This window comes from Eurytemora carolleeae, unplaced genomic scaffold, assembly GCF_000591075.1.
Source record: "Eurytemora carolleeae unplaced genomic scaffold, Eaff_2.0 scaffold243, whole genome shotgun sequence".
In the NCBI taxonomy this organism is placed as follows: domain Eukaryota; kingdom Metazoa; phylum Arthropoda; class Copepoda; order Calanoida; family Temoridae; genus Eurytemora; species Eurytemora carolleeae.
In genome coordinates this window covers 247,287-273,012 of record NW_019396315.1, presented here as the reverse complement: position 1 = coordinate 273,012, position 25,726 = coordinate 247,287, and the positions used below count along the sequence as shown (strand labels likewise).

The 25,726-nt window shown below is 33.2% G+C and overlaps 1 protein-coding gene across 1 annotated transcript in view; it reads left to right on the top strand.

Annotated features, from left to right (window-relative positions):
* LOC111700760 (uncharacterized) overlaps window positions 1–25,726 on the top strand; it is an 84,912-nt gene that overhangs the window by 16,773 nt on the left and 42,413 nt on the right. Inside the window, exons 3-10 of the mRNA XM_023471796.1 lie at window positions 3,208–3,348; window positions 5,006–5,091; window positions 13,589–13,680; window positions 14,773–14,905; window positions 18,449–18,675; window positions 19,061–19,117; window positions 20,513–20,728; window positions 25,469–25,598. Of these exons, the coding sequence (XP_023327564.1) occupies window positions 3,208–3,348; window positions 5,006–5,091; window positions 13,589–13,680; window positions 14,773–14,905; window positions 18,449–18,675; window positions 19,061–19,117; window positions 20,513–20,728; window positions 25,469–25,598 (1,082 nt within the window). The remainder of the gene's footprint in view (window positions 1–3,207; window positions 3,349–5,005; window positions 5,092–13,588; window positions 13,681–14,772; window positions 14,906–18,448; window positions 18,676–19,060; window positions 19,118–20,512; window positions 20,729–25,468; window positions 25,599–25,726) is intronic.

Genomic DNA, 25,726 nt, shown 5'->3' with positions numbered 1-25,726 from the left:
GGGGGGGGGGGCTTCCCCGGCCCTAGACTAGGACAAAATGCTTCGTACCCCTCAGTCAATTAAAAAAGTAACAATTCAAAATTTTCGTATTTTTTTTATTTGGTAGATATTGGCTTGTCTGTCTGTGTGTATCCAATAAACGCAAAAACGGCTGAACCGATCAGGATCGACTGTCAAAGATGAAACCTTTTGCCGGAAAAGTGTTGACATTTAATATTTTTTAGTGTGCCAATTTAAGCGGACAACTCCACGAAAATTTTATATCAATTAGAAATTGTAAATTCAGACAACAGTGAAAAGCTAAAATTTGAAAGAGGGCGCGAAGCAGCCTGAATTAAAATATGTATAATTCTAGAAAATTTAACAATTCAAATTCATTTGAACCAAAATCTTTTAATTTTGACAGTAAAGCTTTCCTGGGTAAGGTGACATTCTAAGCAAAATTTGGACTTCATCAGTTCTTCCGTTTTCAGTATACAAAAAAAAATAAGCACCCAAAAAAACAAACAAACAAACACCCAAACAAACAGAATTAGACAAGCCAAATATATATAAGATATTCACATTAAATATATATATAGTATATATTTATAGAATGAATTAATAGATAGACTAAATGCTATAGGAATGTATGGTTTTACTGGATGCTGTAGGATGAATGGTTGGAATATTGATGTTGGATGAATAGTAAGAATATTGATGCTATAGAATGAATGAATAGCTGTAGAATGAATCCCGCACACGATTACTAATATTTCAAGATGGTTCAGCTAGAGTATCGAAGACTATGTATTAATTAGAAGATGCAGAATTTCATCTGAGTGTAGAGAAGTAGAGAAATCTGAATACGATTCAGGAAAATTCAATTATAAAGAACTCCTGTTTCTACTCAGCTAACTTTTCACTTTTAGGATGAGAGAGTTTAAATCCTTCGTCTCCTGAAAATTGTGAAGCCTAAAGCCTCGTCTCCCGTCAAATGTGTCAAGACACCCAGATCAAGTTGAAATCCGTAATGTCCCGAATCTGAGAATACCATCCCCCCCCCCTCTCCCACACTTCAAACTTATATACATAGCTTGTCTGTTTGTCTGTAGGTTTGTAGGAATCCAATAAACGTCAAAACGGCTAGATACAGATTCTGTCCACTTTACGTTTGGCTCTAGGGAACCTTTATGGCTGGACAACGCCAAAAAAAATGTGCTCATAAAAAGCTGATTTTTCAAAAATCCACCTCTAAAAATTGAAAAATGCGTGAAAAAGGAAAGTTTGACAGCTACAATAATACAAGCAAGAGGGGCACAAATTGCCTTAAATGTCTAGCCACTAAAAAATACCCCCTCACGCATTAAGATATCCAATTGTAAGTTGAGACAAAAAATTCATAATTTTAAGGATATGAAAATTATTTAAGTTAAATATCAAAAGTTGAGGCTTGAGGGTGTAAATATATATATATAAAAAAAAATACATTTATGGTGTAATGTTTATTAAATGATTTTGTTTTGAAATTTAAATATCCACGTTCAGGGTTTATATTTTTTATCAACCTGTATATAAACCAATCTTAAACTGAACCTGACCCTGAACCTAAGTTTGACCCTGAATCGGAGCATAATTTCTGAATTTAGAACAACACATCTCTCAAATTTTGTCAAATTGGTCATTTCTTTATAATCCTGTTTTTCTTGAAGGTTCCGGATTTTTTTCATTATCTCCCGCATTTTTAAAACCTAAATAAAGTAATTATGTTTTTGCCACAAACTCTGATTTTCCAATCCCTTAATATTTGCTACCCAATGTCGTAGACCTTAGATATAAATAGCAAAGGTTTACACCATCAAATTTTAAAGATATAGGGATTAGAGAATTTGAGTTTGTGGCAAAGACTATGCTGAAATTATTTATCTCCTCGGATGTTTAAGTTTATCTAGTATCAGGGTTGGGTTTAGGATATGGATAGTTATATCTGAAATTTCAACACTACAGGTTCTCCCTTATCTTGCTCTATGATAAATCTGCTCAAACTGAGTCAAATTTCTCTAAATCTTGAAATCCTTGGTTTAATACTGATTTGAGTTCAACTGGTGGAGGAACAGTAGCGTATACCTTCAATTCTTGGAACTTGGTAAAATTGGTTTGTTCCTACAAACAGGAGTCTACATGTTTTAATTGCTTCCTCATATTTTCTTGAGCCCTCTATAACATTTATTTATTTTTTTACTATTTTACTATTTTTAAATTTTTTTCTACATAACTTGAAAATGAAAAATAAAGATGACACCTTGGACATGGACTTGAAATAAAACATTAACAAGAACAATCAAAATTAATATTCGTATATCTGGGTTTGCACAATGTGGTTGAGAGAGAGTGTGAGAGAGAGAGAGCTGAAGCTGGCAAGGTACTGAAATTATTGGTTAAAACCAGCAGTAGATATTACTTTATTGGCACCTTCAGTCCTTCTCCTACCAAACCAATCTTAAACGATGAGCTGTGGAGGTTGTTAGGAAATGATTTATTATTTTATTCAGGGCTATTGGTATAGTTTTATAGTTGGGTGTTTGAAGTTCATTCTCCCTTTCCTTTCAGATATTTTTATCTTTATTTATCTTTTTGTTACGGATTTCAAAATAATTTTGACCAGCTGATTTTTAATCTCTGATAAAACTGATTAAGACTGCCTTGAGATAATGTCGTCTTTCAAATCCGAAAAAATTAAACAGTGATTTTACATTATATTAAGAGGTTTCTTTAAACTTGATTCCGTTGCAACTGCACTAACACTTCGAACCTGATTCGGAGAAATTCATTCATAACAATTAATGAATGATAATTAAGTTTTAAAAATGTACGCATTTATGACGCCGAAATGTGCACTTGGAAACGCCTACAATTACATGCATTGATTTGCATAAGTGCATGCAGTAGATTGGTTCTTTTATATTCAAACTGCAGAGAAAATCGTATTTCTAGATTAGTCATTTGTTGTTCAAAGAAAAAGTACTGCCATGAAAAGGAACATTGAAAGCTTTATACTTTTAAAATGAAGAATATCACTGTAAACTCCGGTTCATTTCAAGTACCGGACCGGCTAGAGCGAGCTGTACAGTACAAAAACTATAGACTAAGGCAAAACGGGACGGTGCGCCAAATGAATGACTCCATTCTCGTAATATTAACGTGTGATATATGATGATGCTATTTTAGCCGTATCCTGTCCTCTGATCCATGTGTTGAGGGTAACTATGAGATTGTAGCTGGCCAGGCGCAGAGAAGTTTCAATCATCATCTCTCTGTAGGAAACCTTGCTCCAGTCTGTGATAGTAAACTGCTCCAGGGTTGGTACAGGTAAAACAACTTTTCTTTTAATTCTTAGAAGTAACTCTTTCAAATTTACATTCTTGTTTCTTTGTATTTTTGTATCCTTGTATTCTTGTTTCCTTGTATTCTTGTATTCTTGTATTCTTGTATTCTTGTATCCTTGTATTCTTGTATCCTTGTATTCTTGTATCCTTATATTCTTGTTGCCTTTGTGCTTTTATCCATGTGCTCGTTATCCTTTTATCCTTGTATCCTTGTATTAAGTATCCATGAATCTTTTTATCCACACATTCACGTATTCATGAATCCTTTTATTCGTTTGTCTCTTTCTTTTCGTATCATTGTATCCATGAATCTATGTGTATCAATGTTTACTTGTATTCATTTATAATATCTGCTATTGTATCCATGCATCTATATAATCATGTATCCGTTTATCCACTTTTAATATCTGTATTGTATCCATGCATCTATATAATCATGTATCCGTGAATCCATTTGTAATATCCGTATTGTATTCATGCATCTATATATTAATGTATCCGTGTATCCACTTTTAATATCCGTATTGTATCCATGCCCCTATATAATCATGTATCCGTTGATCCATTTGTAATATCTGTATTGCATCCATGCATCTATATAATCATGTATCCGTGTATCTATTTGTAATATCTGTATTGAATCCATGCATCTATATAATCATGTATACGTGTATCTATTTGTAATATCTGTATTGCATCCATGCATCTATATAATCATGTATCCCTATTTGTAATATCTGTATTGCATCCATGCATCTATATAATCATGTATACGTGTATCTATTTGTAATATCTGTATTGCATCCATGCATCTATATAATCATGTATCCGTGTATCTATTTGTATTATCTGTATTGCATCCATGCATCTATATAATCATGTATCCGTGTATCTATTTGTAATATCTGTATTGTATCCATGCATCTATATAATCATGTATCCGTGTATCTATTTGACCAACTGGATTCAGGGACAAATAAAATGTAAAATTTTTCTATTGCCCCCAAGACTTGCCTACTAACTATCTACCCTCTTATCATATCTAAAATTTTATCCGCTGAAACGAATGTATAGTGTTTGAACCCAATATTTTATCTGAAAGGTCGAAATATCCCTGCTCCAGGTTCTCCAGGTTCCCTGTGTACCCAGGCCAGGAGCAGTTATAAACAAAAACTGTAATTGGTTAAAGTTCCGGCCTGAGAAATGGGTTCTTTACCCCTTCATGCAACTCATTTCCCGACATATTCCCAAAATATTTAGTTCAAATTGCAACACAATACAACCACCGTCGTCTCACTTTATGTACGTATTTAGTTATTTTAATTTTAAACACGCTCTTTTGTTCATCTTCATACAGTGAACCCCTTAATAAAGAATACATCGGAAGAACATTCCATTATCAGAAAGTGAAGATTACGACATTTGATGAATTCGTTATGAAGGGTTTCACTGTACATGGACTAATTACTCTGAACTCGTCCACCTTGGAGATTTAGTTTTTTTCCTCATTTTTAGAACAAAAAAATATCATTTAATTATTGATTTTGAATATCTAGATAAAAAGTTATTAAACTACCAAAGATCAATCCAAAAATATATATTTTTCCGAATTTCAAATGTAAACATGAGCTTTACTTCAGGTTTGATTCTCCGGCTGGAAACATGCTCCCTACAGAGTGTCCCGGAGGAAACTATTGTGGAACTCAGATCCCAGTCTGGATGAAAGGTAGGAGAAAAATTATATTGCAAACTTATACTCTAAACTGAACCTGAAACTGAACCTTAAACTGAACATTAAACTGATCCTTAAACTGCTCTATATCCTGAACCTTTAATTACTCTATACCCTAAACCTTAAACTACTCTATATCCTGAACCTTAAACTACTCTATATCCTGAACCTTAAACTACTCTATATTCTGAACCTTAAACTTATCTATATCCTGAACCTTAAACTACTCTATATCCTGAACCTTAAACTACTCCATATTCTGAACCGTAAAATTATCTATTTCTTGAACCTTAAACTACTTTATATCCTGAACCTTAAACTACTCTATATCCTGAACCTTAAACTACTCTATATACTGAACCTTAAACTACTCTATATCCTGAACCTTAAACTACTCTATATATTGAACCTTAAACTACCCTATATTCTAAACGTTAAACTACTCTATATCCTGAACCTTAAACTACCCAATATTCTAAACGTTAAACTACTCTATATCCTGAACCTTAAACTGCTCTTTATCCTGAACCTTAAACTACTCTATATCCTGAACCTTAAACTACCCTATATCCTAAACCTTAAACTACTCTATATCCTGAACCTTAAACTACTCTATATCCTGAACCTTAAACTACTCTATATCATAAACCTTAAAATAATCCATATACTAAACCTTAAACTACTCTATATCCTGAACCTTAAACTACTCTATATCCTGAACCTTAAACTACTCTGTATCCTGAACCTTACACCACTCTATATCCTGAATCTTAAACTTTTCTATATACTGAATCTTTAACTGCTCTATATACTGAACCTTAATTTACTCTATATCCTGAACCTTAAACTACGTATTCTGAACCTTAATCTACTCTATATCCTAAACGCTAAACTACTCTATATACTGAATCTTTAACTGCTCTATATCATAAACACTAAACTACGTATTCTGAACCTTAAATATTACTTTAAAACTTGGAAAATCTGAATTGCAACTTGAAAGCTACGAGTTTTCGATCTCTTATTCACTATCTTTCTCTTTTTCTGAGTGTTACTATCTATCTAAAGTTGATACACTACTTGAAGGTATAATTAAGTATGAATAGCGTCTAGAAGGTTAACCAACGAGCTGACAACATGTGATTACTCAAGTTACTTTATAATACACACTTATATGTTATCAGATACGTCAACACGAAAAGAAACATTGGTTTAACAAGTGAAAATATAAATTAAAATTAAAAGCATCAACCCCTTCCCACCCCCCCACCCCCCACACACACAAACCTCCCTGCATTCTTATGCATTACCTCTCTCATTTTCCTTCCCTGTAATTATGTTGATGTGTTATTTTAAACAAATCGCCCAGTACTTTCTTGTGCAAGGTTAAGCCAAAACTAGATCCTCAAAATTTCTATTTTTGTCTTTACATCCTAGAAGTTTAGAGCTCCTGGGTTTAAATAAAATCCTGATATTAAGAACACAGTTATGTCCCCCCCCCCCTCCATCTAATAAAAAACCTTCTCCTTAGGTACCACCCCTTCCTTCCAAGGAAGTGGGTTACTAGGTACAATTTCAAGGATCTTCTAATGAGTAGTGGTTTCTGTGGTATAAGACCATGTACACCAAGACAACCCCTATACATAACTTAGCATTTTTTAACGCTCGGGAAAAGGTATCGTAAAGGCTTAAACGTGCAAAGAGGAGGTATTGAAAAGACTTAAACGCGCAAAGAGAAGGTATTGTAAAGACTTAAACGTGTAAAGAGAAGGTATTGTAAACACTTAAACGTGTAAAGAGAAGGTATTGTAAAGACTTAAACGTGTAACGAGGAGGTTAGTGTAAAGACTTAAACGTGTAAAGAGAAGGTATTGTAAAGACTTAAACGTGTAAAGAGAAGGTATTGTAAAGACTTAAACGTGTAAAGAGAAGGTATTGTATAGACTGAAACGTGCAAAGAGAAGCTATCGCAAAGATATCAACTTGTACGGTTGAGTTGAGATGGTAACCACAAGTTCAAGAGGAAGAAGCCTACAATTAAACTTATATTAATTGATGGTATTTGGCAAAAACTGTTAATTACGCATGTTTAACCGACCGAAGGGGATTTATATTGATTAAGGTTAATATTCAGTAAAATGTTTTAACATTTTTCATAATTTAAAATATTACCAAATATATTTTTATAAAAAGGAATAGTATTCAATATCTCAATAAAACAATAATATCCGTGGTAAGAGAATAAAATGATTCTATTGCACTCCCATTAAAAACATTTTAAATTGCACACAGTTAATCAATTGATACAGTTTATGTGTGGATATTTTAATTTTATAATTCAGAGCTGGGAACTTTATAATGGGATACCTTTAATCCCGACTGCTTAATCCGAATATCCAATGTAGACACTTTTAATGTCTTTCTTAATCCACTCTTTTTTGGATAAAGTACAGAAAAATCAAACCGGTTTTTCGAAATTAGAGAGTCCCACCCGAGTCTGTATTAATCTTAAATGGCGCACAACATTTCAAAGTTCCCGGCTTCTGATGCGCGATTCTGATTGGTTGAATTTATAAACTTTTCTGGATACAAGTAAAAGATTAGATTAATCTCGAGATTAAAAAAGATAGGATCAAGCATTGATCTCGATATCCACTATTCTAAAGTTCCCAGCTCAGGCTGTATTTCTATTTTGACTAGAATTTGTTTGAACCTCTGATTCCTTGGCTTAACTTTTCTGCCTGGATCCCTGAGTCCCTGACTGCTTGAATCTCATAACTGCTTGACTGTTGAAACTCTGACTGCTTGAATCTCTAACTGTATAAATCTCTGACTGCTTGAATCTCTAATTGTCTGAATCTCTGACTGCTTGAATTTCTGATTGTTAAATCTCTGACGGCTTGAATCTTTAACTGTCTTAATCATGACTGCTTAAATATCTAACTGTCTGAATCTCTCACTGCTTGAATTTTAATGGCTCGAATCTCTGACTCCCTTAGTCACTGACTGCTTGAATCTCAAACTGCCTAAATCTCTGACTACTTGAATCTCTGACTGCTTGAATCTCTGACTGTCTGAATCTTTGACTGCTTGAATCACTAACTGCCTTAGTTACTGACTGCTTGAATATCTATCTGTCTGAATCTCTGACTGTTTGAATCTCTATCTGCCTGAATCCCTGACTGCTAGAATCTCTAACTGTCTGACTTTTGATTCTCTGACTGCTTGAATCTCTAATTGTCTGACTTTTGAATCTCTGACTGCTTGAATCTCTAACTGTCTCACCATTGAATCTCTGTCTGCTTGTATCTCTAGCTGTCACAATCCCTAACTGCTTGAATCTCTTACTGTCTGAATATCTGACTGCTTAAATCACTAATTGCCTTATTCACTGACTGCCTCTGACTCCCTGAGTCCATGACTGCTTGAATCTCTGACTGCTTGAATCTCTGACTGCCTGAGTCCCTTACTGCTTGAATCTCTGACTGCCTAAATCCCTGACTGCTTGAATCTCTGACTGCCTGAGTCCCTGACTGCTTGAATCTCTAACTGCCTAAATGTCTAACGCAGATGGAAACCCGGGCTTTCCCGGTTCAAAGAATCAAGGCTAATGTAGAGTAATCAAACCAATTTCGGATTGTTTGGATTTAGAATTTGTATGAAGAGTGTACAATGTTTATCATGTTGAAATCAATGGGTTTTATCTATTATGTAATTATCCTTTTTTGTTTTGTAAAATATAAATTTTTCTACCCCTCATTCCCTCATAATCAAACCCTCTACCTGGTTTTCTTTTAGTAAAAGTTTTATTTCTCTTACTTCCTTCTTTCTATTCAAACCTTCAGCGAACCCATTTTATTTTTTCCTATTTAAACCTTCATGGAGCCTACTTTCTTCTATCGTATTTGAACCTTCATTGAGCCTACTTTCTTCTTTCCTATTTGAACCTTCATGGAGCCTATTTTCTTCATTCCTATTTGAATCTTCATGGAGCCTACTTTCTTCATTCCTATTTGAATCTTCAAGGAGCCTACTTTCTTCTTTCCTATTTAAAACTTTATCAATCCTACTTCCTTCTTTCCTATTTAAAACTTTATCCAGCATACAACAGACAATTTTTCTTTCCTTTCAGTCCCGTATATACCTGAATCCTCTACCTATCCCTCCTATAGTTGGTCTATAGCTCCATCCTGGGCAAGACTAAATGAATTGCATTAATGTCGGGATTTATGTAACAGTAGATATATAATCTCTATCCTTAACTATATTCAGTAGTGGTGTTTATCTATCTATTTCATCTATTTATCTACCATTCAATTTCCCCCTGCTCTACGCATCACTGTATATGTCAGGCTTCAAAGAATAGATTTTAAACGGCATGAAACTGCGGGGAATCAATTGGGAATTTTAAGAGATTGTTCACGGTTAAGTAAAACTAATTCAACCGGTGTTTTGTTAAACCGAAGCATTGTAAAGTCCGGCTAGGTGATTAGTGCAATTAAAAAAGAGTTGAGTCTTTGCCACAAACTCTGATTTTCTAATGCCTATATCTTTGACCTTAGATATTTCAAGCGTTGAATTCTGTTAGATCAAATAATATAAGTTTGAAATATCAATGATTTACATCATTAGGTTGCAAAGATAAAGGGATTAGAAAATTTGAGTTTGTGGCAAAGATTATATTCCTATGACAATATAATTTAGAAATATAGGCACAAGAGCCTTTTTTGTTTTGTATCTGCAAGGAAGATAAAAAACTTAAGAAAGTGGATGAGTTGGTTTGATTTCTCACAAAAAACTGCAGTACACTTTTTTATCACGCAAAGATAAAAGAGGTTATTCTGTACCTTGCCTGGAAAATGAATTATGTAAGAGCGTACAACTATGTCTGCAACATATTTATGGCCTAAAAGTTAAATTAGATTTTTTTTTAAATAAGTTTCTAATAAACAAAGAAATTAAGTGGCTATTTAATTTTACACCTAATAAGCCTTCTAAAATGAAGTCTTGTCTTTTTGTTGCTGATGTAAATATTAGAAATTTGTAAATTTTAATTTTATTTATCTAAAAATACCCGAAATCAAAGGAATTGAGTTTTTGCCAGAAACTCAAATCTTCTGATCCCAATATCTTTGCAACCTGATGGTGCAAACCTTTGATATCTCAAACTTAGATTATTTTATCGATAAGTATTAATAGCTTGAAATATCTAAGGTCTACGACATTGGGTTACAAAGATATAGGGATTAGAAAATTAGAGTTTGTGGCAAAAACTCAACTCCTTTGTTCCGCTAATGGTTCAAAGAATAATACAAGTCTAACAAATATTTAAAATACAATGTTGTCAATGATTATTTTAAAATTGTCATTAAAAATCCTATGTTTTTTGGAAATCCCTGAATTAAAACTGTTAATATCAATTATTGCAATTTCAAGCTTCGAATATTGGCACTTAGACCCGCAACGAATTGAAATTTTGTCTATATTACATGTCTTAATATTGATTGCAAAACCCAATTCCTGCAATTTTGTTAACCTAACCGAATTGCATATATGCGTTTGGAAACCCCTAATCATGTATGCGAAAATCCTAGAACTTGGTAATATAATCTGGTTTCTGCACACTCTGGACTGAATTGGCAAAATATCTGCATAATAATTAGGGTTAAAAGAATGTAAAATACTCTACTCAATCAACGACTAAATTAACTAAATTTTGGCTTAATTCTTTCCAATCTTAAATATTCAAAAACCTTTATTTTCCGGGTTATTTGAGGAATAGAGTTGGGTAAGGGGGTGAACAGGGAATGGATTATGATGGAGACGGATAGGTGCCTCAAAAAAAATTAATACTTTCTAGTCTCATAGTGCGAGGAAAAAGATATAATGCCTCAAAAAAATAGGAGAAGGTGTATTGCTTCCGAAAAGACGATAAATTACCTCCGATGAGGAGGAGACGGAGCATTGCCTCCGAAAAAATGAATTGTGTGTTTTTACGCTTCACATTGTGTGGTCTAGGTTGCGTGTAAGTAAAGGTCTTGAAAATAATATTGCAGTTTATAATATTATATATCTACACAATATTGAACAGGGATAGTGTTCTTTACCCTGCATTAAATATAGTGTCTAAATGCATCTAAATATAGTGTCTCGATGCATATAAAACCATGTAGGATCTTGATGCATCTAAATGTTTTGATTATGCAACTCAGCTCAGTCTAAATATGAATTTAATATAGATACCCATATTCATGACTATACTTTTTGCAGGGGGGGGGAGAGATGTGTTGAAAGGTGCGGAGAGGGGGGGGGGTGAAATAAATATTTGCTTTAAAGGGAGTGTTTGCGAAAAATGAAAGGGGGTATAGGCTTAATGCGATAAAAAAGCGCTTTTGATCGCTGCTAATCTTTCTTCTATCTGTTGCGTCTATAAGGAGAAAATTGTTAATGACGTCTCATACCGAATAACTTAGCGCCCATACAAATTCAGAAAATTGCAACATACGACTTAGACCGTAAAAAAAATCAATTTAATTTCAAACAAATCATTCAGATATTACAACCTAAAGTCATCGATTATCTTTCGCCACATTTGTATATAGTTTATATTTTATAATATTTTTTAATTAATTTGTTTTGAATTTGATTATTTCTCTTGTTGCTTGCGCAACTATCTAAGAATGCTGCGCAACACTCACATTTTTCGAAATCCGTTAAAACGTTTTCTATACCCCCTTTCATTTTTCGCGAACACTTCCTTTAAATCCTTGTAATACCTAGGAACTATTAGCAGGCTCAGTTACATATGTTTACGTAGGGTTCGAAATGTCTTATATTTTCTCAGGGTTGCCGGATATATCATAGGACTTACTCCGGATACAGATCCTGGTTCAGGAATACAGGGGGTATAGAATACAGTTCATATGCCAGGAATACAGGGGCAGATACAGTTTATATACTAAGAATACAGGGGGTACAGGATACAGTTCATATTCCAGGAATACAGGGGCAGATACAGTTCATATACCAGGAATACAGTGGTAGATACATTTCATATATCAGGAATACAGGGGGTATAGGATACAGTTCATATACCAGGAATACAGGTGGTATAGGATACAGTTCATATACCAGGAATACAGGGAGTGCAGGATACAGTTCATATACCAGGAATACAGGGGTATAGGATACAGTTCATAAACCAGGAATACAGGGGTAGATACAGTTCATAAACCAGGAATACAGGTGTAGATACAGCTCATATTCCAGGAATACAGGGGGTATAGGATACAGTTCATATTCCAAGAATACAGGGGGTATAGGATACAGTTCATATTCCAGAATACAGGGGGTATAGGATACAGTTAATATTCCAAGAATGCAGGGGGTATAGGATACAGTTCATAAACCAGGAATACAGGGGTAGATACAGTTCATATTCCAGGAATACAGAGGGTATAATACAGGGGGTATAGGATACAGTTAATATTCCAAGAATACAGGGGGTACAGGATACAGTTCATATACCAGGAATACAAGGGGTACAGGATACAGTTCATATACCAAGAATACATGGGATATAGGATACAGTTCATATACCAGGAAAACAGCTAGGATTATTAAGGTTTATTAAAAGTTCACGCTTTCCAGTTTGATAACTTAATCTGTTTCCATATTGAGAAATAAAAAACAAACAATTTGATTTTTATTTAATATGCGTCTGTATGAGAGGGGGATAGAAGAGGGATTTCGATTACGGTAAACTAGCTGGAGTGCCAGGCGTTTTTTATTCATATTCATAGTTACTCTCACCGTTTACCCGCGCTTGGTATTAAAGCATTATTTTAGCTGAAGTGGCCGGAATTTCAAAAAAGCTTGACTGTGTCATCCCCGGTATACTCATACATTCCCGTAAAAATATTTTTGTTTAGTGAACATAAATTTAAATATTTATATTTCGGAATTAAACTTTACATTTTTGTTTTGAAAATAAATATACTTTAACTATATAAATATATTAATATAAACCAACAAGGGAATAATTAAAGTAAACATTATATATAAGTATATATGCGAAGAGCTTAATCATATAGATGATTTAAAAAATTTGAAAATATAGAAAAATTTACAAAATATCATGTTTTTTCGGATCATAAAGAAAGTGTTATATAATTCTTTTAATAAAAATGAGTGTTACAATTTGTTTGTTGATCAAGGTTAAATTTCAGATCTGTTTGCATACAGTATAATTATCATATATAACTTGTAATTTTATTGTCCATCCATCTATATCTGTCAAATATATATNTATCTATCTATCTATCTATCTATCTGTATATGTATCTATATATAAATCTATATATCTATCTATCTATCTATCTATCTATCTATCTATCTATCTATCTATCTATCTATCTATCTATCTATCTATCCATTTATATATCTATCTATCTATCTATCTATCTATCTATCTATCTATCTATCTATCTAGGTAGTGTACCAAGTGTAGATGAGGGTATAGTACAGACTACTGCCTGTATAAACCAGGACCGGGAGTGTTGTGTTGCAGAACTTAATATCCAGGTGCATCAAATACTACAAACAACAAATTGACAGAAGAAAAATTATCGAACAAAACACACAATTTGCAAGAAAAAAAGCTGCATGCAACCACGCTAACATCCGACAATTCTTAGAGTTTTTTCCTGTTTTTTTCTCTCCCTAAACTCCCCGGTGACAGGCCCGGTTTAACCTTAAAGACTCACCTTCCTTCAATATTAAAGTTTTTTTTTGCAGAAACTTAAAAGAGAAAAATTGGATAAATAAACAAGAAATATTTTATTTTCATATCGATCTTTTTATATATTTTAAAACTCCCGTTGAACACTGAGGAACAATTTCTGTCGTTTTCTTTAACGCAGTTTTTACTTTTTTAATCAGTTCTATTAACCCTGCTTTAAACCTGTTTTCTAGGTTCGGAACTGTAGTAGCTGGGTTCTCTAAACCTGCTTTAAACCTATTTTCTAGGTTCGGAACTGAAGTAGCTGGGTATCCTAAACCTGCTTTAAACCTGTTTTCTAGGTTCGGAACTGTAGTAGCTGGGTTCCCTAAACCTGCTTTAAACCTGTTTTCTAGGTTCGGAACTGTAGTAGCTGGGTATTCTAAACCTGCTTTAAACCTGTTTTCTAGGTTCGGAACTGTAGTAACTGTCTATCCTAAACCTGCTTTAAACCTATTTTCTAGGTTCGGAACTGTAGTAGCTGGGTATCCTAAACCTGCTTTAACCCTGTTTTCTAGGTTCGGAACTGTAGTAACTGGGTTCTCTAAACCTGCTTTAAACCTATTTTCTAGGTTCGGAACTGTAGTAGCTGGGTTCCCTTAACCTGCTTTAAACCTATTTTCTAGGTTCGGAACTGTAGTAGCTGGGTTCTCTAAACCTGCTTTAAACCTGTTTTCTAGGTTCTGAACTGTAGTAGCTGGGTTCTCTAAACCTGCTTTAAACCTGTTTTCTAGGTTCGGAACTGTAGTAGCTGGGTTCCCTTAACCTGCTTTAAACCTATTTTCTAGGTTCGGAACTGTAGTAGCTGGGTATTCTAAACCTGCTTTAAAGCTGTTTTCTAGGTTCGGAACTGTAGTAGCTGGGTTCTCTAAACCTGCTTTAAACCTATTTTCTAGGTTCGGAACTGTAGTAGCTGGGTATCCTACTACCTGGTTCCGACTCCAGGATGTTTTATGGGATACTGTGTCGGAGAAGGGGTTCCTTGTCCTCCTGGTCTAGCCAGTGCTAACGGATATACTCCTTGTGATTGTAAGTATAAAATTTTCAGTTTAAAAAGTTTGAAATTTGTCCTTCCTTTGCAAAATCTTTTTTATTTTAAAGCTTTGATAGCGGAAGTTAAGATTCAAATTCCAAATTTTGACCTCATAAAATACAATTTCACAATGAAAAGACATTCAGAACAAAATAAAATAAAATTCTATTCGACGTTGCTATATTTAGAGATTTTGACAATACAAAAAAAACAGTTTCTGGGTTTACAAAGAAAAGAAATTCTCTTAACAGAAAAATCGGATAGAATTTAAATTATTTTGTAAAATGTCATTCATAATTCAATTATGGTTTGTTCCGTTTATATTTTATTTTTTACAATGATGTTTTCACTTTTGTTTAGAATAATCCTCTTTCTAATTTGATACAGAGTAACTAATAAAAAATAAGACTTCCGAAAACTTTGCACGTGTGTCCTTCCCTTTCAAATCACTGAGATTACCTTTCAAAAAATACGTTGACGGCAGAATTAAAACCATCCTTTTAGGTTGTCATTCAAGTTTCTTCTTTTATTGTTACCCCTTTTCATGCATACCATATTATTTTGATGCTTGTATTTTGTATGAAAAGGTGTAATTAGTGCACTTTTGCATTTTTATCAAAAAATACAGCACTTTTTTAGAATAGATCCAATACTATCTTGAAAGGCCATCTTTAAATTTTCACGGTCTCTGAATCACTGATGTGGTCAGATTTAAATCAATTCACTTTTATTCTTATTTGAAAACTCTTAGTTTATTGTTACAATATATTTCAAGTTTATTCTAAATGCATTTTATTATCCTAATTTGTTTAAAACATCATCACGTTTTTTATTCTTTTACACTTTTTCTTCTTTACAACTTTTTAACATTTAACTTTCCACTACTGAATCCAATTTTTTAAACATTTCACAAAGAAACAGAGTTTTTACAACAAACTCTGATTTTATAATCCTCATATGAAATTGAAACCCGATGTGTAGATCTTTGATAGTTCTAACTTTTTATTTTGTTAGATCAAGATTGAAAAATCAAAGGTTTGCACCATCATTAAATTGGGATTATAAAATTTAACTTTGTGGCAAAAACTCATTTGTTTGAACTTGAAAATGGGTTGCTATACAGGTACCATATCTATATTGATGTAACGCTCAAGGCAAATATGAATTGCCCTGCATCTATTTTTATATATTGTCCAGTAAAACACAAGGGCGGTTTGGAACTGATGTCATGCGTATCCTAGAACTGGTTGAACCTTGTATCCAGAGTTGTGAGTTTATGTATGTATAATTACGCTGGGTAAGCTCGATGCTCACGATTATCTATTCAAAAATTTAAGATTATTCCACCCTGAGCAGTTGCGGGATATATCTCAATCCTTTCCAGTCGTTCAGTACTACAGTGGTACACGGAGTAAATCAAAGGTTTGAGGCCATTCACGGTTAAATTTCAAGTTCAAAGGTATATGCGGAGATAAAGGTTAGAAAAGGTTAAAGGTTTTTAAATCGTAAATTTCAGAATAAACAAGGTAAATCAGAGGTTTTTAGGCCTCAGTGTAAATCAAAGGTATTAAGATGCCTAATATAAACTGTAGTTTTTATAGTATCCTAAGGGCACCACAGTTTTGAGAGAAAACCAAAGGTTTCGTGAAAATCAATACGTTTCATTTTAACAAGAGTAAATCATAGGTTTCGATCAACCCGGATTAAATCACAGGTTTCGATAACACTGAAATATAGTCAACGCCTCGCCTCACAAACTCATTTATTCTTTTTGTAGCTCTAGACATATAAATTTAAAAATGCAATGCTCTTGTTTTTAGCTTAAGTTAAAATGAGTAATTGGCAAAATACAGCTTGATTTTGCCTTGAGAGAGTGCACATCTTGGTTTGCAGTGTTCAACCCATAGAAAATCATAGGTTTCAATCTACTGGTATTAAATCATAGGTTTCGATCAACCTAGAGTTGCTTGTATTTTTTGCGTGAGAGCGTGCACATCTTGGTTTGCAGTGATCTAACCCAGTGAAAATTTATTTCGATATTATATTGGTGGAAAAAAGGGAGTGACCGGCTATGTAAGGTAGTTTAACTGAGTATGCAGTGTTGTGAAAAACTCCTTTCGGATTCATTTGAGACATATTAAACTTTTTAAAGATCTGTAAATCCTGAGTTTGAGCGCAAATTCGACGTTCAAAACTCCTACTTTGGGGTTGGATACTTTTCCAGAATTAGTTTTTTTAATTATCAAATAACGACGACATTAAATGTAAAAAAGTTCTACAATAAACTATAGACGTCATGTATAGGAACATTTTTAGAAAATAAAAATCAATCTTATCATCGAAAATAAATAATCTTGTTCAATTATTAGTTTCTATTTTCTCATTATTCTGGTTTCTCATTATTCACAAAGATTTTCTGCAGATTTTCTAGAATTATTATTGAAAAGACGACATTTGAAGAATTTGAAGAAATCTGTGAATAAATTCAAAGAAAATAAGAAATTTAATATTCAAAAACGAAATAATCGATTCAAGCATTGATTTATTGACAAATTTCTTTTGAGAAATATGTTCCTAATCATTTAATTAGATTACTGTATAATTTTTTCTTTTTTTTTCGTTGTCGTTATTCAATAATTAAAAAAAAATAATTCTGAAAACGTATCCACCCCCAAAGTAGGAGTTTTATACGTCGAATTTGCGCTCAAACTCAGGATTTACAGACTCAATTCAACTACCTTATATAGCCGGGCACTCCCTTAAATCACAAGTTTCGATCAATCAAGAGTAAACCAAAGGTTTTGATATACAAAAGATTTTAAAGTTTAATAATCTTCGATCTTCAAAATATATAAGACTAGCTGAAATGTCCGGCGTTGCATGTGGAATTTTCAAGAAATCGATTTTGAAAGCCAAAATTTCAATTTTGTTGCCTTTGTTACCTATAGGTTAAATAAGGGTTCCCTAAAAAAAAATTCAGCCCATTCGGTCCAGCTGTTTGGCCAGCTATAGCTAACAATATATACATATATATACATGATCGTGGGAAAAGTATTTTTTTAAAATATAAGATAAAAAGAATTGACCAGAACAAAACCACAGGTTTCGATTCATACCCAGAGTACGCAATACGGTTAAATCTAACCAAGGTATATCATAACATTTTAATTCAAAGTTTAATTATTTGATCTTTCCTTGAAATTAAGTAAAGGAATTGAGTCTTTGCCACAAACTCTACTTTTCTAAACCCTATATCTTTAGATTCCTATGTCGTATACCTTAGATCTTTCCAACTATGAATTCTGTAATATCAAGTAATGTAAGTTTGAAATATCAAAGATTTGCGACAATGAATTCCAAAGATATAGGGATTATAAATTCAGAGTTTGTCGCAAAGACTCAATTCCTTGTCTGATAAAAGTTAAAATGCATTTAGGAAAAACTTTATTTCCTTTCTTCCTGAACAGTTATTTTCAACTAAAGTAATTAAGTCCCGGAATCTTTATAAATCAAAGACGATCAATCAAATATAATTTCAGTTACAGTAAAGTTGGTTGAAACAGTTCTCACCCAGGGAACCAACAATCTCCAGTCCGAGATCATCTTCTCCTGCAACACCATCCTCAAGGACGTCCTGGACCCCGGCAGTATAGAGATCGAGGTAATGTGGTTTGTGGAGGAGAAGAACGTTCTGTCGGAGACATTCCTGGCCAGTAGTAAGGTGTCCGCTACACTCTCCCAGGAGTACTGGAGTATGGGGCAGACGGTAAGCTTTTTAGTTCAAAACTCTTCTTTTGAAATTTAAAAAGTTTTATAAAATACTTTATTGTAAAAGAACACTGTACAGAACAAGCTAAAATTCTATTTTCAGGAATAAATAACTTTTTTTACTTTGATCCTATTCTTTTTTTTAAAAGACAAAACATTACACGCACCTGTGCCCCTTCAGTAAAAGTAAATTCAACCTATTTGAAGCATAAAGTCGGACCGCGTCAACTTCACATTTCTAAGTAAAGAAACTAAACACTTGTCACAAACTCCAAATTTCGAATTTATAGTTTGAAATGTCAAAATGTCTAAATAAGTGTTTAGTTCCTTTCATTTCAATTCTAGCTTTTGCTTGATTCGACATTTTATTGTATTTATTTTAGATTCGGTGTGAATCGCAAGCAAAGCACACCGTGGTCGGGGCTAGAACAGAAAAAATGGTAATTAAATCTATTCCAATATTGGAACGAAAACAAAAAAAATATTTTTATAATTGATAAGACAGGACAGCAAGAATACGCAAATTTAAATAAATAAATAAAATTCAGTATGTAGCATCTTCAATAAAGGTATATTCTATAGGCTCTAAAAATACTATTAAAGTCCGGCCTGTAAAGTACACAATAAAGTATCCTCTGATGGCGAGATTGGTCTTCTTGAAACAAACTATCTACATATAATATTAATTTAGCGGTGTTTCTTGCATTATTCTATAATTTCTTCAAACACACATCTTATCTTTAAATAGATAAACAGTCCCTCTAGTTAGATAAAGAAAGATGTTTACTCATGTAAACAGTCCCTTTAGTTAGATAAAAAAAGATGTTTACTCATGTAAACAGTCCCTTTAGTTAGATAAATAAATATGTTTACTCATGAAAACAGTCCCTTTAGTTAGATCAAAAAAGATGTTTACTCAGGTAAACAGTCCCTTTAGTTAGATAAATAAAGATGTTTAATCATGTAAACAGTCCCTTTAGTTAAAAAAAGAAAGATGTTTACTCATGTAAAAAGTCCCTTTAGTTAGATAAAGAAAGATGTTTACTCATGTAAACAGTCCCTTTAGTTAGATAAAGAAAGATGTTTACTCATGTGATGATTGTCGTTACAACTTAACTAAAAGAAAAAAGATTGTTAATAAGTAATTAAATGTTCCATGAAATGAACTCTAAATCGATAAACAATAAAAAATAAATTAGCTTTACAATTAAATCTGGCAGTTGAGTTATATATGTATTTTATCACAAGGGATTTCCACTAACAATGATTTTCAAGATAAATAAGAAAATGTATTTCATTTTATTTATTTTTAGAACAGGGGAATTCACAGAATAGTTTCTAAAAAAATTTATTCCCTTATAAAAAGCTGGTTTTTTGGTATGCAACAATTTTCATTTAATCCCGCCCCTTTTTAAAAATACTAATAAACATTAAAAATAATTTGTTATTTTTTACAAAGGAATGTCATTTACTCTCAGACAAATTAGAATCTAATTTCTCTGAGAGTAAATGATACATTTTTTAATTCCACTGGAGTTTTCTCTATTCTCTGTCCTTTTATTCAAACCTCAGTTGTAAAATAAAAACTGTATCAAAGAAAATATAAGAGGGTGTTGTATAAATCGTAGATGTTTTACGCTTCAAAAATATTTACTTTGTTTTATAAAAAAATACGAATAATGTAAAAGATAATTTGTTGTCCCTGATATATTCCTGATATATTCCTGATATATTCCTGATATATTCCTGATATATTCCAACACAAATAAATAATAAAAACATATTTCCAAACTATTCATTTTTCAACTTTAATCTACATTATTAATCTTCATTAGACGAGTGAGTCCTTCTTCGCTGGAATCAAGATTATCTCCGGGTACCCCCTGGTAGTGGAGGAGGGAGGACCCCCATCCAACCTCACCTTAAAGTCTACCGTTCCTGTGCTTTGCTCTCCACAGGATAGGGTTGGATCCTGCTGCATCAACCTGGAGATAGCGTTGAACCAGGTCGAGGAGAAACAGTACTGTCCAGCTGGAGGAGTTCTAGACAGGGTAAGAATATTCATGGTTAAATTATTAAATACTCCACCCCCCCCCAAAGTTTTTTCATTTCACACTGCGTCGGAGTTTGAGGCAAGTTTTCAGTTCCTTTCCCCGTGAAAGTGAGCCCCGTGGTATTTGATGATAAGGGTCAGTTTATGGTGGAAGATTAATGACAAGATCTGTTCCTAAATAAACTGAGATTATCCTGGTTGAACAAGGTCTATAGATCTACATGTACGCGCAGTAAGAATTAATGGGTTGCAAAATTTTAAACGGAACACGGAGCGGTGCTCTTTATATCAAAACTTTACTCGGAGTCTTACTGTAATCTTAGGTTTAAAGTGTATTAGGAGCAAGGATTGATAAATTGCAGTCTAATGTAATCTTTGGTCAAAATATAATCAGAGTAAGGATATATAGATTACAGTCTTTTCTCTACGATTTGGTGAAAGTGTAATCCGAGTAAGGATGGACCAATTGAACTTCTGTACAGTACAATTTGGTCATAGTGTAATCCGAGTAAGGATGGACCAATTGAACTTCTGTACAGTACAATTTGGTCATAGTGTAATCAGAGTAAGGATTGATTGATTGCAGTCTATACTGTAAAGTGTAATCAGATTAAGGACGGATTGATGGCAGTCTGTACTGTAAAGTGTAATCAGAGTAAGGATGGATTGATTGCAGAATGTACTGTAATCTTAGGTCTGTAAATCAAGCTGTGTACCCAGAGCTAGGATTTACTGATGATAGGAGAGGAATTCATCCTTCCTATCTTCAGATTGATGGTTGGGGATAAACAATCATTATTATAATAATGATAATACATGAACTGTAGTCTGTGTATCTAAGTGTACCCGGATAAAGGATTGATGGATTAAATTGTTTATATGTGAGCTGTGACCAGGTCGTTTATTCTCAATTTGTCCCTTACTCAGTTCCAGAGTAATCAGGTTGAACTAATCCAACCTATTAATCAATCCTAGTTCTTCTAAACCCTTTTATCCAGAGATTCGACCAGAACAATTTATTTCTGAATAGAAAGTTCAAGTTCAACCAAACAAACACAAACTTGAAAATAGTAAAGAATAGAGAGGAAATAACTGTTTAGGGTTATCACACTTCAAACTAAAGTAAACTTTACGTTAGATTAGAACTATATTCTAATCATTATTTCTCATTTTAAAGGGCAATCGAGAAGAACAGAAAAAGTTGTGCCATTTATTATATAAAATCAAACAAATTCGTTCTTTATATATGGGCGTGAAATCAAAACTAGAGAAGCTACGATGTCACAAAGTCGTACTGTTACCTTTTCTTTATTTCTAAATTGTAGTGACCAATAGCACACTAATTTTTTGCTATATATAATACTAGCTGAAGGGCCCGGCGATGCCCGAGGAAAATTTTTTTTTGAAAAGGTTGAAAAAAATAAAATTAGAAAAAAAATTTAAAAAATTTAAAAAAAGAATTCAATTTTTTAGCTTTAAACACCCCTCGGCCACCCCTGAGTGTCCTCAAAAACTTTTAACCCATTCGGTCCATCCGTTTGGCCGGCTATAGGCAACATATTTATAGGAATGTCTTGTTTTATTATATAGATGGTTCTTGTTTTCTCTAGAAGAATTTTCTTGTTCCCTGAAGAATATGGTTCTTGTTTCCTCTAGAATATGGTTCTTGTTCCCTCTAGAATATGGTTCTTGTTTCCTCTAGAATATGGTTCTTGTTTCCTCTAGAATATGGTTCTTGTTTCCTCTAGAATATGAGCAATGAGAATCCTGAAAAGATATTCCTACAAAATGTCCTAAAATGATGATCTAGATGAAAAATCACCGTGATTTAAGGATATAATGCTAGATATAAACTAGAATATCCTGGAGCGAACACTTTGTCAATATTTGATCGAATTGCAACCAAAATATTCAAGATATTCAAAAATATGAAGAGATAAGTTTCATTGAACAGATCCATTTATTTTGCTTAAACGTTTATATGATTTTTTTTTCATTATTCCGGAAATTTCGCCAAATCAACGTTTTTAGCTCGAATTTTTCAAGGGATTAACTTAATTGTTTTAATTTATGATTAAACCCACGGTTCATGGGTTAGCTTAGCGGAGCAGATTTATCAATGTAAGCAAACCATGATATGAGTTACACTGGTAATTGCAAACAACAGAAATAAAACCTTGAATTTTCGTGAAATTAATTTTATAGCTGGTGAGTGCTGACGCAGAACAGCCAGGCGTTGCTCTACATTTACGCTTGACCAGAGCTATAAAGAAGAATTAAAGTTTCAAACTGAAACGGAAGAGGGCGGTTTATTATATTTAACCCCTCAGCTATTGAAGAATTTATTTTATCATGAGAAATATAACGGCATTATGCAAAATGTAGCTACAGCCTATGCAGGAAGCCCCCCCAAAAAACACGGGAATCTAGGAACAATGAAAACAATAGCCCAAGGTTCTGGCGTAATTCCCTCCAATCTCATCAAATACATGAATTTTATGTACAATTACTGTTACAAACTTGCAATCTTTACCCCTAAACTCCAGTATACCTAAGAGTCAGGAAAGAAACGTGTTAAAGGGATAATAACAAAGATAGCCATGCCTGTTCACAACGGAAATCTTGACACCTTTATCTGAAATGTGGAAGATATTGTCATTTTTCTAGTGTTTAATTCTGATATTGTCCGGAAGTAGAAATGCGCAAGTTATTTTTGCAGGGAAACCGCAATTGAAAAAAAATAGTTTTCAAAAAACTTAAATAAACTGGAGTTGGCAAGACAGGGTGAAATATTTGTACGAATAAGAGTAACAACAACCCTAAAAGCATAACTCTAGCTATAATGTCTGTTATTGTTAAGAAATTGTTCCATAATAGTTTCTCTTTGTTTTACCACCTTATGGGCACTGTGCAGTCTCTGTTAGGCAATATATAAATTATGTACAATAAAATTACAGTGTCTTGGCCCTCAACAGCTGGAAGGGAAAACTCAACTTCTATTAATTTAGAAAAATCTGTTAAACAAAACTTCACTTTTACCAACCCCATTTGAGACAAAATATATATATAGATATGGAAGTCATGGGATATTTTTAAACTCGTTCTAATTTTTTTAAATCAATAATAAAGTCTATTTTCTTAATTTAAAAAACATTTGTTTAGCCTTTAGATTTCAGCATTTAATAAATAGAAATATAATAACTATATATCGCAGGCCATGTTGTATGTACAAAGAATACAGATTTTGGGGAATTTGTTTTTACTGTATAGACCTGATAATAGTTTGCATAAGGAACTGAGTTCTTCTCACAAACTCTGATTTTCTAATCCCCATATCTTTGCAATACGATGTCTTCGACCTTTGATATTTCAGCTGTGAACTCTGTAATATTAAATAGTCTAAATTAGTAACCACCTGGTTACAAAGAACTAGGGTTTGTGGAAAGAACTCTTTTGATGAAAAAATTGTGAGTATCGATCTGGGATGAGTTTAAAGTATCAGGGTTTAGTTAATTTTATCTTTCCTGATTTAAAACTAATAATATACATTCATGATTCCAAGATCTATTATCGGTCAAACCTTATGTCAGGGTTGGGTTCAGTTTCTTATCTCAGATCTCACAGGTGGTCAGAGCTCAAAACCTCGAGTTGTGCATGGTTCACTTTACTCCGTGTTGTTGATAGACTAGGGGAGCACTTAAGGTCTAATTGATGGAGCAAGACGTGCTGGGGGAGAAAGAAGAGGGATGTTTGAGGGGAGGTGTAAAGACAATTCAAAACAACTCTATTTTTAGTTAACTATTGTCATGATAAAATCATTAATTAGTTCAACATGGCTTAGATATCATGGACTTTTTTCTGCCTTGTATTTACAGTTATTATTCCCATTCCCATATTCATAGCTTTGGTCCATGTTATAAACTTTTGCTAAACAAGAAACTGTTAACAAAAGCACAGAATGGATTTGAGGATTCATATAAAAGAAAAATCTCAATTTTTCTAATCCCTATATCTTCACAACGTTGAATTTTTATTTAACAGAATTGAAACACATCGAAGGTCTACGACATTAGGTTCCAAAGATATTGGGATTAGAAAATTTTAGTTTATGGTGAGTAATTTGTTCCTTTTCTCCATTATATTGTACCCTTTTTACATTTTAGGGTTGATTTATTGGATTTCCATGACTTTTTACATTTTAGGTTTGATTTATTGGATTTCCATGACTTTTTTTATAAAACTTTTATTTAAAGAAAGATAAACTGAGTAAATGACCCAGTTATCTTTTTAAATCGATGGACAGTTATAAACAGGAGTGAGGGTGTATGTATGGGTTGAGTGTAAAGGTCTCCGCAACATGTCTTCACGTTTACTTCAGCTCCTGTTCTCATTGTTTAGGACACAATAAATACATTTATAATACAAAGACTGATTGGCAGTCATTCAAGGAATTCCGCGAATACTCTTTGCATAGTTTAGAACATTGGCAACAGGGAACAACATGTACAGTTCATCTTAAAGTGTACAGTTTCTGCTGTACTTTAGGGAAATATGTACAGAACAATGCGTAAAATTTAGGAAGTAAATGTACATGACGCAAAGTTTTGATAATTATCGTATACAATTATTTTATCGTAATATTGTTGTGAGTACTCACTACTCACTAATCATGTTTTATCGTCTGAAATAATTTATTTGATTATTGCTGCTTATAATTTGTTTACAATGTTATGTACAGGTATCCCTGCCGAGCTGTGGTTACAAAATCTGCCAGAACACCTGGAACAGTACACATCATGTACCAATACAAGCTAAACTAGACAAACTGTACAACGGAGAACAGCTGATGGTTCTAGATATCAGAACAGGTAGATATTTATGAACAATTAAAGTTTACTATAGGGATTACAGTCGAACTTTGTTACTGTACTAAAGGCATGGGAGGGGTTTTGTAGAATTTTTCTACTAATAAATTAAATTTTTGAACAACTTTTGG